The sequence below is a fragment of the Phoxinus phoxinus genome (genome assembly GCF_949152265.1).
Source record: "Phoxinus phoxinus genome assembly, chromosome: 10".
Lineage (NCBI taxonomy): Eukaryota > Metazoa > Chordata > Actinopteri > Cypriniformes > Leuciscidae > Phoxinus > Phoxinus phoxinus.
Window position 1 is genome coordinate 30310036 of NC_136885.1, and position 12620 is coordinate 30322655.

At 37.2% G+C, this 12620-nt stretch overlaps 1 protein-coding gene across 6 annotated transcripts in view; it reads right to left on the reverse strand.

Annotated features, from left to right (window-relative positions):
* oxr1a (oxidation resistance 1a) overlaps window positions 1-12620 on the reverse strand; it is a 144964-nt gene that overhangs the window by 52517 nt on the left and 79827 nt on the right. For 5 of the 6 annotated variants that reach the window (XM_079626937.1, XM_079626936.1, XM_079626933.1 and 2 more), the window contains one exon: window positions 1051-1133. In XM_079626937.1, coding sequence (XP_079483063.1) covers window positions 1051-1133 — 83 coding nt within the window. Of the gene's footprint in view, window positions 1-1050; window positions 1134-9271; window positions 9329-12620 lie in introns of all 6 variants that reach the window. The other variant, XM_079626934.1, reaches the window with a different exon arrangement.

Genomic DNA, 12620 nt, shown 5'->3' on the forward strand with positions numbered 1-12620 from the left:
AAATACACAAATGATTTTGGATTAGGGATGGTCACACTGCTTCACTATTCTACTGATCATCCAACTACCAACTATAATCGAATATCAAGGTTAATTGACTTAAAGTAACTTGACTTTCTTATACATTTAGTTTAATATTAACCAACTGTGTTTTCAATAGCATGCTGACAATGTGCTGTGCTTTAGACAGTTTGCACAGCAATCTTTAAATGTATCGATTAGTTGAACGGGTAATTGAATGGTCATTCAGGTAACCCTGACTAGTTGCCTTTACACGTCCTTACTTTGGATGTTAAAATACGTTTACAACAAAACTTGTAGACTTGTAAACAAAGACAGTAATCAAGTCAGTCCGTCCAAGTCAGGGAAAACGTGGGCTGTTTCTGATAGACGTTATCAGACTCCCCGGCCGAGCACCATGTTTGGTGGAAAAGGGGTATGATTGCGATCTTCTGGCTAAATGACAGCTGTAGCTGCCAGCAGTTTCTTCTCCTCGGTCTCTCCACTTCCAGGCAGAACTCCAGAGCTCGGCTCAACCCACACGCTCCTCTGTTACTAGGGAGAGAGACGAGAAGCGCTCTGCCCGCAGCTGGAATTTGAGGGTCATTTCAAGAACACAACAAGCTGTTAAGATAGACAATCGAAGCTCACACAATCTCTCTCACACAGCACACACACACACACACGCACGCGCCAAATCAATAGAAATGCAAACGCAGAAAGGAAGGTCATTCACCAATACTCTGCTGGAATGCATGTGGAGGACATTCGCATGCAGACCGGTGAAAATAAACCGGCTGATGTAAACATTCACACGGCTTCATGCAACCCTCTCCATACTAAACGCTGATGAAAACGCGCTCGGTCTCAAATCATCCCTGTGGACACGCACACAGTCCTCGAGCAAACTCTCACAGAAATCTCACAGGTACATGTGGGAAAAAGCCTCAGAGTAAACAGAGCTGGGACGAGCTCGGCGAGATACGACCCTACAAAACACAAAGCACATGCACAGAAATAACGAGGAAAGGGGTTGACGTTCTCACTTACGGAATACTCGACGGTGCCCTTCGGTCTCTGGAACGACATCCGCCTCCCATCCTTCTTCTCCGGCGTCTTCTTCTGCCCGGTATCTGAAAGCAAGCGAGGGAAGGTTCTCATTATGTTCATGTTCCGCTCTCCCCTCAGCTTGACACAAGCTGCCGAGCTCTCAGCCTCGACCGACGGCTCATCCGTCAACAGCGAGTGTGATCGAGCGATTCTGGTGAGCCAGAGAACGCAGCGTTTCTCTCTCTCTCTCTGTCTACCTCCCTCCTTTCCCCGCTGTCTCTCTCTCTCTCTCGCTCTCTTTCTCGCTCAGCACAATGACAGCCGATGTGTCTTCACCTTGCAATGCCTCCTGCTGCTGCAAACACCGTAACAGACAGAGACCACCCTGACCTCTATGAGAGAGAGAAAGAGACAGAGATGTAGTGATGCCACCCGACACATCACATTTGTGTTGTGCTGTGATTCTGTGCGTCTTTGAAGCGAATTTGAATGCTTATGTAAAGCTAATAGAGATATGTTACGCATGGCACTGATTTAATTCAATTCAATACCGCCATTAGTTAAGCTGGGATTTCAAATGGCACACTACAAATATGGTGAAACTTTTAGAGGAATAGTTGTGAGAACTATTAGACGTGTTAGGAAAACAAATGTTTGGGATTGGTGAGATATTTTAATGTTTCCGAAAGTCTCTTCTGCTCACTAAGGCTGCGTTTATTTGATCACAAATGCAGTTAAAAAAAATTCATATTCTGAAATGTTATTACAATTTAAAATAGCTGTTTTCTATATCATTTCATTTTAAATGTAATTTATTGCTGTGATTGCAATCATCAGTCTTCAGTGTCACATGATCCATTAGAAATCATTCTAATTTGCTGCTCAAGAAACATTTGTTATTATTATCAATATTGATTTTTGGAAACGGATACATTTTTCAGGATTCTTTTCATCAATAGAAAGAACAGGATTTATTTTAAATAGATTTTTTTTTTATCATTATAAATGTCTTTTCTGGTGATCAATTTAATGCAGCCTTACTAAATAAAATAACTAATTTCTTTAAAATAAATCTTACTGACCCCAAACCTAAGATCACGTTAGCATAGATTAACATACTTTTCCTTTCTTAAAATGAGGATTCAGAGGTCTTGACCTCCTTGATCTAAAGCAACAATTAATAAAAATCAATTTTTAATTAGTAAATAATTTTATTTACCAAAATGTAGTTGTATTCCACATTTTGTTTGCGGCAATGTTACAGCATGATTTTCCCTCATAGTAAAACACGTAGCATTCCTCACATTGTGACATCTAATAAACATCATCATTGGACCTTTTCGACAGCAAGATGAGTGACAAGAAAATAATCGCACAGCATTTACACCAAATTGCATTCATCCAACTATGTCAACCCTGGTAGCCATGTTACTTTAAGAAAAATGGTAACACTATTTTTAAGGTGACAGTTACAGAAGTTACTGTACATGCATTAACAACGTCACCTTAGTGTAACCAAAAAAAATAGGCAAACTATTTTTTTTTATGTATGGGAATTAAAAGTTTACCACTACAAACTATATAATATATTTAAAAAATAATAATAATTAAAATGTAATACATTTTTTTTTTAAAGCTAATGTTTCGGCTAATGAAACATTTCAAAAATTTGCTGAAGGATCATTCAAATTAAGATAATTTTTAAATTCTGAAACCAAAATGTACATCCAGTACTAAAAGCCAATGTGTTAGTATGCAGTCTCATGGGTGTGTGTGTCTCTGTGTGTAACGTGTAGTTTTCAAAGTTATCACAGCAGTGTTAGCAAGCCCCCCACATGTTCACTTTGCTTTAGGCGGTCGGTCCGTCTCCAGAATCAGTCGACTAACAGGTTCTGCACTTGTGACAGTGTGACAGAGACTCTCGGCTGTGCAGCCATGAATCATAGTCGTCCTGCTATTTCTGTGCTCACACCAAAGAGAGGGCAGCGAAAGAAACCAGGCCAGCGCAAGCGCCGACACGAACGCTGATCTTTTATCCAGCGCTTTCACGCCTCTGTTTGAGAGAATAACCTGACAAACAGCGACAGTGTCTGATCTCTCTTTATTTACAGTACGTCGCCTCAAAGATAGAGTTTTACTCAGAAACACATTATCATGATATAATAAAGCTGCTCTAAAAGGATTCAAATGATTATTTTGAGATTTTCACCTGCAAAGACAAACTACTATATAGCAAACAGTACTATTAGTATTGCCCTTTATTAGGCTTAGGAATTTGGGATGAGAATGAACTGAAAGGAATTCTGCGCTTTTCTTTCCTGTGTTGACATTTTAAATGAATCAGGAAGTCTGGGCGGAGTATAAATCAAGGGTTCTTCCTTTTAATAAAATAAATAAAATAAAATTGATATATAATAGCAACCATTTAGCAACGCCCTGGCAACCACCCACAAAACTGTAAATCATGGTGACGAGCTTTGCATGGGCAAGAAAATAATAAATACATTTAAAGGAGTAGTTCACTTTCAAATAAAAAATTCCTGATAATTTACTTTCACCATATCCATGTCTTTCTTTCTTCAGTCGAAAAGAAATTAAGGTTTGTGAGGAAAAGATTTTAGGATTTTTCTCCATATAATGAACTTCAACGGCAACCTTTCTAACGTAATGTGTGCTGCATCTCAGAGATGGTACTAGACAGGCATTTGTGGTTAAAAATAAAAAGTATATATATATTTTTTTTTTAGAAAATGACCGATCGTTTCGCTAGATAAGACCCTTATTTCTCGGCTGGGATCGTGTCGGGCCTTTGAAGCTGCATTGAGACCTATGATTGACACCTTCATACCATTGGATGCCAATGAAGTCCATTTTATAGAGAAAAATCCTGGAATGTTTTCCTCAAAAAACTTAATTGAAGAAAGAAAAACATGGACATCTTGGATGATATAGGAGGCGAGTAAATTATAAGGATTTTTTTTTTATTTTAAAGTGAACTACTCCTTTAACAGAAATATCTACGCTGTTTCAAAGGATAATAATCTGATTCCCATACATAAAAACTAGGGCCGGGACTCGATTAAAAAAATGAATCTAATTAATTAGAGGCTTTGTAATTAATTAATCGAAATTAATCGCATTTTAATTGCATATAAATATTTGACCTGAGAACAGTGAGAAGTAATTTTTTTCACATGGATTTTTAGTATACCATTGAATAATGACTGAATACATAAGCTTAAGCAACAAAATTGTTTATTTTTGTTCAACCAATTCCAGCAGACCAGTGCTATTTTTGCCATTAAGTGTAGCAATAGCCGTTCCGAATTCCTTGTTGCATAGCTTGCACACAACCATGCTCTTATCGACGCTTCCATCCGTTCGTTTTTTATAACAAAATGTCCCATCCACGGGGCCAACCAAAGCGGTCTCGTCAGCTTCTTTGTTCATGTTCACTGTGGTTTGTTGTTGTCTGAAGTTATCGTTTATATACTGTCTATGGAAGTTATGAACGCTAGTTGGTGCTCCAGTATAATCGGTCCGCCTAAACTCATCCAGTGAGAAACGTTCCGCGGTGCAAAGATAAGTGCGATTAAAATGAGTTAAAAATTGTATAAAATGCGTTAAAGTCCCGGCTCTAATAAAAACAAAACAAAATCTGTGTTAATTTAAATCTAAAATATTTACATGAGTTCATTCTAGATTTGAGGACCTTTATTAAATGGAGGATTTGGGTTTTTAATTAATATTAAAACATTTACTACACCTCCCAATAATAAATAGCAAAAAGATGCTAATGTCTATGTATTCCAGTACAACAGCATTGACCAAGGCATGAGTCAGAGACTCCGTGAGCAAACACACCAGAGATAGTTCCATGAAAAGCGGCAAAATTGTATGGAATTGAACCCTCACATGTGTGTGTATCGCCCGAAACAGGCTTTTCACACACTGAGATAAGAGCTGCCACATCGGAAACAAAACAAAGAGCCCAATGTGTGTCTGAAAGACACCAAATCCATCGTCTCTGCGGTTCTGGAACATTCTGTGTGCAGCCAGTGTCCATCCACCGCTCTCCATCAACAAAATATGACAAATCTCTTAAATAAATATTAATTTGTTCCAAGTGCTTGACACATTGGGTCTGTTCTAAAACCTAGTAAGCTGTATTGCTGCTGCAGTTGTCTTATAATGTTGCATATATAAGCAGCTCACTATATTTTGGAACACAGCCATTGTACAGTGGCTCACTGATTATCTAGCATTTTGTGCTCTAAATATATAAAGGCCACTGCTAAAAAGAACTAGTGTTCAATGGTGGTCACATAAAGGTGGGAAATATGGGACAAGGCCACATGCTGTTCTCTTTTTTTCCTTTCAGTGGAAAAATAAAATATTATTATTCATCAGATACGTTTGTAACATTTTCCTTATTTTGCCTCTAAATGTAATACTGAATGTACGTGCACAACTCACACGAGTAAATCCGTCTTGTGATTTTAAGCAGTAAAAGCTCTCAAAAGAAAGCCGCTCTAATGGTCTGCAGCTGTTATACAATCAGCATTACCCCAATGTTGATGATCAGTTATTGACGCATGTAAATTTGTGGATTTTAACCATGGAGATGTGATAAAACATAATGGCTTATACCTAGGACTGATGTTTGTACATGTACAGAAGGCCTTAACATAGAATCATAATATGGCTCATAACGATCTAATTATAATTGTAAATGAAATTATTTTACATTTTATTTCGGTCAAACTTTAGATTAGGGTTAAATTCTCACTATTGACTATGACTTTTGCCTCAATAAACTCCTAATTACTGCTTATGAATAGTTAATAAGGTAGTTAAATTTAGGTATTAGGTAGGATTAAGGGATGATGAATGTTTCATGCAGAATAAGGCGTTAATATGTTTAAACAATATCCTAGTATTATTTATGCTAATAAGCAACTAGTTAATAGTGAGAATTGTACCCTTACCTTTACTTTTAATTAATTTACTTTTTAAATTTATTTACCATAATATTTAACACAATGCAAATGAATATATTATTTAAATTAGACTTTATTTTTTGAAAGATGCTAATACTTTTATTAAAGGAAGCATTAATATGATCAAAAGTGAGTGACAAAGACTTACAGTGTTACAAAACAATTATATTTCAAATAATTGCTGTTCTTTTGAACTTTCTATTAATCAAAGAATCCTGATTTTTATTTATTTATTACGGTTTACATGAAAATATGAATGAATGTCTGTGAGGAATTAAACGGTGCATGCTGAGTTATGTACCAACATTTAACATATAAAGTTAGTGATCGTAACCCTACATATGAGAAAAAATAATGGTTAGCAAAACGCACTAAAAATGAATAAAGCTGCTATAACTGACACTGCAATCACGATTAAATAAAATGTACATTTTTATGTATTTGTTGTGTGTTCTGTGTTGTCACACAAGGACGCAGAACGCATGCGACCAACTTCAGCGTGACAGAGAAAACAACCAGGCTTGTGTTAGCGGCAGCTGCAACAGCCCGGCGGATGTTATTCTTAGACCGCTCTCATTTACTGCTCAGAATGGTGCTGGAAACAAGTGCCCCATCATAATAAGCAGGTGGCACAAACACACACACATACACACAATGTGCTGGAATGAGATGACTATGGCTGTGGGGAGACAATGAACAAACAATCTGATTCACTATTCCAACATCAGTCTTAAAAGAATCCCCAAACATAAACGTATAAATAAATACAATGGTGTGACAGCGTTCACTGCAGAGGATGACTCGACTTATATAACACTTGACAGACTCTTGAAGTAAAGCTGTGTTTGACATCCAGATACAGAACGAACACAGATTCTAGAAAGCTCTTTTGAGAATAGCAACCGTCACACTGTCCAGCCTATTATTGTATAAGCTATATGACACGCTTTTCTGACTGTAAAGTATACATGCATGTAATAAATTAGCATGATGTTTAATGCTTTTGCTCATATGACTGTATGTAGCGGTCAGTCTCAAGTTCACTTTCTCCACAGAGACGCCCCACGAAGCTCATGCATCTTATTAATATGAGTGTCCATAACAGTGGCTGTGTTGTGTATTTACATCTAAACCCACTATGTAATATAATCACTGGATTAGTCTAATCTGATTTCCGACTAAAAACATCTGTCCAGCGTTAAGCAGGAAAATAAACTTTTGTGGAATCACTGTACAGGAACGACACTTTCTCATGACTGAGGAAAAGTTGACAATGCTTTTCATTTCATCACTGTTTTCATTCAACAAATTGATTATTATTTTCTTTCCTTTAGATGATTTATTCTGTACTTTCTGAGTTTTTTTGCAGGAAAAAATTAATAATTTAGTTTTAAATGACCATTTTTTATTTATTTTAAGACTTTATACAGTATATCTATGTCTATATAAGTTAGTCTATGTCTGTACGGTACATCAGACTGTTTTAGTTCAAAAGTACAATAAAAATCCAGTTTCATCATATGACCCCTTTAGCACAGCGAGAAATAACAGCCATGGGAAAAACATGGCAAAGTTGCTCACTGAACCGAACAGCTTAAACACCCCGGCAGTCACGGCGCAGACTGTCACAGTAGCTGGTGTGTGTGCGCGTGTGTGTGTGTTTGCTAGATCTGCAGTTTGAATGCTGTGTCAGGGGAGATGCTGAACTCCACACGGCCTGTTCCTTTCCCTCATTAACACCCACCCCAGGTCAATTAATCAAACCCCGATCCTGTCAGTGGCTCTGTGTGTGTCACCCGCACCAGAGCCTCTCATTAGCACTCACTCCAGGGTGACTAATCGCAGCAAGATCCTTGCATCCACTCGGTTATTGCTTTAGTGAGCACTATTTAGTTTGCAAATCAAATAAAGCAGTGGCTAAAGTCTGCCTCTATTCTGTTGTCGCAAGTTCAACTCTGCTCTTAATATGAGCGCCTGAGAAATGCGGAAGATTCCCCCGGTTTGGTAGATTGAATAATGAATTGAACAACGAGATTTGTTGAAAGAATAATTAATATTTAAAGTATTCTGTCAAGGAAGATAACACTAAAACTTCAGGAAACAGGCAATTGCTTTGTTCGAAGCACTTGTGTACTGTATAATACAGAATATACTGCATAGTATTTAAAAAATAGTACATAAAACAGCATAAAAAATATGTTCCTCATTGCTCAGCTTGTTTAGCTAATGGCATCAAGTTATCTTGTTTTTAATAAGTTTGTGTAGCATGAATTGGATGGTTAATTTAAATGAGCCACTGCAAAAAAAAATAATTCTGGGATTTATTTTCTGTCCCAATGCATTTCATCTTTTCATGTGCTTTTTAAATAATATTTGTAAATTGATTTCTTGTTTATTTAAAGAGGGACACTTACATTCATTTAAATGTTGATTAATGTGCAATGTACAAATTTTACCATCAGTCCCTTTGCAGAAAAAACATATAAGTTATAACCTATAACCTTACTTATAACCTAACATTCTTAACTTATGTCAGGAAGTCTTATACTTCCACTGTGATAACTCCTGTACACTTCTCTACACTGGAGAAAAACTTATGGATTCAAATCTCTTTAGAGAAAAGTATTATTTTTCATATTTTTAACCTAAATAGGGTGTTGTGAGCATTATTGAATACACGCATGTAATGTAAAGTCTGTTTTGTTCATACTTGTAGCAGGAGAGTACCCTCACACTGAAAGTCCACAAGTGAGACTCATAGAAGTCATAAAACTTATGACGTTCCAGGAAATCCCTGGACAAAAGCATCAACGACTACAGATACAAAGATGGCGCACCTCTACTACTAATGAATGGGAGAAACTGAAACGCGCAATATGGCGGATTCAATGCAGTTGCCATTGAAAGCTTCCGTTCCCATAGAATTGGCTGGTCTAGCCTAAAAGAAAAAAGCTTTTAACGCTATTTGAGTCACTAAGCCAAATCGCGATTTTGGTTTCATTTCGGTTAATCGTGCAGCCCTAGAATAACCTCACACACAACAAATGCTCACTTCACACAAACAAGCAGCTCGGTCTCATGCATATGCAAAACTGTAACACGACTGCGACTGGCAAATGTGCAGTCGCTATCTACTACCATTATAGGTCATATATATATATATATTACTTCAGCACACTATAAAATGGTAGTATGATAGTAGTACATTATTTGAAACATACCCATTGTGTCCCAGATTTTCTTGTGGGAGGTAGGATGCATGATTCCCAAGACATGACCTATATGACACACGAGGCACAAATAAAGAATGAGTCTAGACTAGAGTCTCAAATTTATCGGCATGACTAAAGAGCACACTGGGATGAGATGTGACGTCTAGCTCAACACTTCCCTTCAGCAGAGATGCTTTAACCATTCTTCATCTTATGCATGTGGCAGCCTTCGTGCTAAATCCATATCCACCACCGGGAAAGCAGGACAAATAATGCAGGACGAGGAAAAAAAAAACAAAGACCCAGAAGCAGGCTGGCGCTGAAAGATCAGCCGCTGTGCTGCAGGTAAACAGCTCCCTCTGCCTTGACACACTGGGCCTGGATGCTTAGTCAGAATTTAAAAGGTTATGGAATAGAGGGCAAAGTTTGATGCGCTGAGCGTCAACCAACCCGGCTACTTTAGCATTTAGTCTAGACGAGAGCAAAAAACACCACTGGGACCGCAACGCTTTCGAGCAATCAATGGAGTTCAAAGGTAACGTCCATGGAGTCAATGCTAATGTTTCATTTTTCTTTTTGGTTTGCATCCAAGATTCAAACAAAAGAAAAAAAGAATCAAATGAGATGATGTACCTTTCATTTGTTACGGATTAAATTCACTGGAGTCACTGGACACAACAAACAATATTTTTATTTTATAGTTGATTTATATAAATGAATGTATTACATGTACATACAATATATATCAATTTTTGAAATGTATTATAATTTACAATAATTTAAAAATGAATGATTATTATATAATTGATTACATTTTATATTAAATGAGATTGATACCACGCTAGCCCTAGCACGGGTAGTTAGAACTTAAAGGTAGTTTTACAGATAAAACGTTTGGCAGCACACGAGCAGTCATGCCATGCTTTCTTCAGTTCTACCTGCTTCGGCATCCAATTATGACCTCTTGGGTTGGCACAACATATACTGCCTAATGCACCAAGGAATTAGTCTTAACTCCGTAATGAAAACACACCCACACACCTCATTCATCTTTGGGGGTGATCTAGAGAAAAGCAGGACGTGTCTTGTGCCTCCCACGTCCGTCTAAAGCCAGTGCAGATGTATGCTAATGGACTCCCTGTGCTTCCAGCACGGCATCAGTGCGTCCCACTCATCCTTTAGACCGGTTCCTCGCTCGTAATGAGGGGCCGGAGGCGCGTCAGAAAACGCTGCCATTATTTCATTGTTTTGGAACTGCATGCAGACTCAAATTCCAACACTGAGCATTTGGGGTTGATAAATACTTATCAAATAAAAATATGCGCATTAAATACAATTTGAAAAATGCAAAATGGAAGTATTTGCTTAACTCCATTGTGCCAGTGCTTCATTTTAAGCGTTAAGCAATGCAGAAATGTAATTTCCTACAGTCAGATGCTCTTTACACGAGGACAAGGTAAATTTGCTTTTAACTTAAAAAAAAAAATCCATTTATCCAAATAGGCTTAGTGTTGCACTGCTTCGATAAGAGTCAAATAGGAAGCAATAGCCTATACAAGTCGAACAGCAATATTGCTGTGACTAACAACTGAAGGTTGAGGCCAACCGATGGTGCAATGCGGTTTCCTGGACTTTGTCAATTTCACAGCAGTCAAATCCTTGCATTTTACTCTTCTTTGTTCTAGAGATGAGTGACCTTTTTGTCCCGCCAGTGTGACTAAATTTTGTTAGAGGTCACACTGGTGCGTCCACCACGTTGCCCAACTGATAAGAGCTGCCATTTTTATTGCATATGAGAAACATCAAACAGAATGAAAGTGGAACGAAACCGCTTATTAGCTCGGACCACGGCAGCGTGAGCTCAGAACAGGTAGCCTACCGGTACTCGCGGGCCAATCTTTGATCACGCGACACGTTACTACACAGTGCTGGGAGATCCAGTGAGAAAGCGTTTGAATTCGGCGCAGAATTCTCAGATCAAACAACGCTGATATGGAAACCAGGAGAAAGAAATGTGCCATGATGAACAAGAAAATTATAGAAGGCTATTCAGTCCACAAATCACCAACATTCACCGTGGATTTAATGTAGGAACACTAACTGTAACCATGGTATTGTGGCAGAAATAGTTGAATGTTTTTACATTAATTTCAGGGTTCGTACAACCTTTTGACAGTGAAATTCAAGTACTTTTCAAGGACTTTCAAGTGCTTCACACAACTCTATCCAGCACTTCAAAGCTCTAAATGTGAATAATTGAATTCAATGCTTGTGCTCCTAAAATTCAGTAAGAGGGCTGCAGTGCTCTTAGTCTGGAGCCCTGAATCTTATGTCAACAACATTATATATATAGGCCTATATAGGCTAAGACAAGACAGTTCTAGAAATTCAACAAAAATGTGTTTACTTCTATACACTACCGTTAAAAATTTTGGTCAGTAATTTAAAACAAGAAATTAATACTTTTATTCAGCAAGGACACGTTAGATTGATAAAAACTGACCGTAAAGACTTTCACATTGTTATATGCTGTTCTTTTGAACTTTCTTCACCAAAGAACCCTGAAAAAGATGCATCCCGTTTTCCACAAAAATATTACGCAACAATGATAAACATAAGTCATGTTCTTCAGTGGCACATGATCCTTCTGAAATTTGAGTAATAATGACTGCTGAAAATTCAGCTTTGCATCACGGGAATACATTACATGTCAAAATATATTAAAATAGAAAACAGTTATTTTAAATTGTAATAATATTTCACAATATTATTGTATGTTTATCAAATAAATGCAGCATTGCTGAGCACAAGAGACTTCTTAAAAAAATTAATAAAATAAGTACTGCCATACAGCACATGCCATCAGGCCTAATTAGTCCCTGCAATTAACTCACAACACTGTGACATGAATACTGAACGCTGTTGATGTAGGTTTCACAGAACACAAACAAACTATTTTTAGGATGTAGACGTCTGAACATATCAGTGCTGATACAATATGTGGAGTTCCCACAGTTTTTGACCAATGGATATCCATTTATTTACCAATTGTATCATGATTTTTTTTAAAAGCTGCAACACTTTACAATAAAGGTCTCATTTGTTAACATTAGTTAACGCATAAACTAACCTGACCTAACAACGAGCAATATATTTTTTACAGCATGTATTAACCTGTATACTTAAAAATGTTATGTTCATGCAAATTCACAGTGCATTAACTAAAGTTGAACAACTTTTGATGTTAATGTTTTAGTAAATGTTGAGATTAACATCAAGATTCATAAATGTAATATGTATTGTTAATTGTTAGTTCATGTTAACTAAGACAAACATATTCATTAGACAAATTTCTAAT